General features: G+C 62.5%; 2 protein-coding genes across 5 annotated transcripts in view; one reads left to right on the forward strand and one right to left on the reverse strand.

The window, feature by feature from the left end:
• Gls2 (glutaminase 2) overlaps nt 1–1,036 on the reverse strand; it is a 17,594-nt gene extending 16,558 nt beyond the window's left edge. The window contains exons 1-2 of one of the 3 annotated variants that reach the window (XM_026778017.1): nt 647–728; nt 406–502 (exon numbers count right to left, since the gene is read on the reverse strand). Coding sequence is in view for 2 of the 3 variants with exons in the window: in XM_005371203.3 (XP_005371260.1) it covers nt 647–810 (164 nt within the window). In the remaining variant the exon portion in view is untranslated. Of the gene's footprint in view, nt 1–405 lie in introns of all 3 variants that reach the window. The other 2 variants (XM_005371203.3, XM_005371204.3) reach the window with 2 other exon arrangements.
• Nucleotides 1,037–1,230: 194 nt separating this feature from the next.
• Rbms2 (RNA binding motif single stranded interacting protein 2) overlaps nt 1,231–1,600 on the forward strand; it is a 66,157-nt gene continuing 65,787 nt past the window's right edge. The window contains exon 1 of one of the 2 annotated variants that reach the window (XM_026778018.1): nt 1,231–1,472. The gene's annotated coding sequence lies outside the window, so the exon portion shown is untranslated. The remainder of the gene's footprint in view (nt 1,473–1,600) is intronic. The other variant, XM_026778020.1, reaches the window with a different exon arrangement.

Genomic DNA, 1,600 nt, shown 5'->3' on the forward strand with positions numbered 1-1,600 from the left:
GAGCAACATAATAGCTCTGACTCTGGTTTGGAAAAATCTGTATCTCACGATTTTCCTCATTTAGGAAAAATCAACACATTCAACGATCAAGTTGGAAACTTGTTACGATAGTTTTGCCTGCATGTAGGATATTCTACAGCTACGCTCTGCTACAAAAACACACCGGACACATACGCACAGAACGTGCGCATCAGAAATGACGCGCACCACACAAAACCTACAGACGACACGCAGAAACAAGAAACACCACACAGACTCAAGTGCACTTTGACCCGGGGCAGGAAGCTGTTCCATACCCACGACCTTCCCTAAAATACCGGGACCAGAGTAGAAAAAGGATGCGGATGGGCAGGTGTGCACCAGGTAACACTCGGCGCCCATCGGCGTTCCCCATTAAGTACGCACCTTGGACAGGCATCATCTCGAAGACCGACCTGCCCAAACGCCCTCCCGGGCGGACGGCACCTGACCGCCCGAGCGCGGCGGACCCAAATCCCCACATCTAAAGGAAAAGGCATCGCAGGCTAGTGAGCTCGGAGAGGAGACGAGATGCGCTCTCTGGGCAAGGGCACTCCCAGCGAGCTAACGAGAACGACAGTGGGAGTGGGAGCCAGCCTGTCCCCTGCCCCTGTCCCGCGAGCCTTACTGATCCGTGTGCTGCGGCTGGTGGCTGTGCGGCGCGGCCTCACTGAAGTGGTACCGGACGCCCCCGCCTAGGAGCGGGCCCCGGCTCGGGTGACCCCAGCCTCCCCGCCGGCGGTGGCTGCCGGCGCGGCTCAGCGCGTTCTGCAGAACCCTCATGGAGCGCATGCCCCCGGTGCGCCACCCGCTCTGCCCGGGCGCTCCAGACGTGCGAGCGGTGGCGAGGAGGGAGGGGTGGAAGAGTGACGGGCGAGCCTAGGAGTGGGGGAACAGTCCGGCGGCCAGCCGAGCCTGGGAGGAAAAGGGCCAGCTGGGTGGGTGGGGTTGGCACCAGGGGAGGGGCCAGGCCCGTGGCGACTCCGATCCTGCAGGTGCACCCATCGCCCTGGTCGCCCCCAGCCAGGAGTGCAGCGGCCACCGGTGAGCAGCGGCTGGAAGGCGCTGCGTGGGAGAGGGCGGGTCCTGGAGTCAAGACGGACAGGGCCCACGGCCAATCATCGAGGAAAAAGAACCCTGGGAGGCGGGGAGAGTCAGGTCCCTGCGCCCACGGACTCCGGGGCGCGTCACTGCGGTGGTGGGGAGAGAAACCCCTCTCTGCGCCGTCGGAGCTCGGGGAGAAGCGGCAGGGCTGGGAACGATGGGATTCTCTGGTGCAGCTGAAAATGTTACTCGAGAGAGAAAGATGAGAGCGAGCGGGAAGCAGGAACCACCTAGTGAGCGGGTGGCGCGCCCGGGGCGTGCGACGTTCCGAGGCCAGAAGCGGCCCGTGTACTGTCACCTGCTGTGCGGGCTGCGGGCTCAGAGCACCGCGTCACGGACGCGCGCTGGCGGTGAGTGGAGAACGCATGTCCAGAAACAGCCGCGCTTCCGTGCTAGTCGTTCCGGTGCTAGGTTCTTAGCGTGATCTGCCTGCAGTTTATTTGGTGGCTGCGGATATTCTTTCTGTAGAGTTCATGCA

Source organism: Microtus ochrogaster, unplaced genomic scaffold (assembly GCF_000317375.1).
Source record: "Microtus ochrogaster isolate Prairie Vole_2 unplaced genomic scaffold, MicOch1.0 UNK99, whole genome shotgun sequence".
Classification (NCBI taxonomy): Eukaryota; Metazoa; Chordata; class Mammalia; order Rodentia; family Cricetidae; genus Microtus; species Microtus ochrogaster.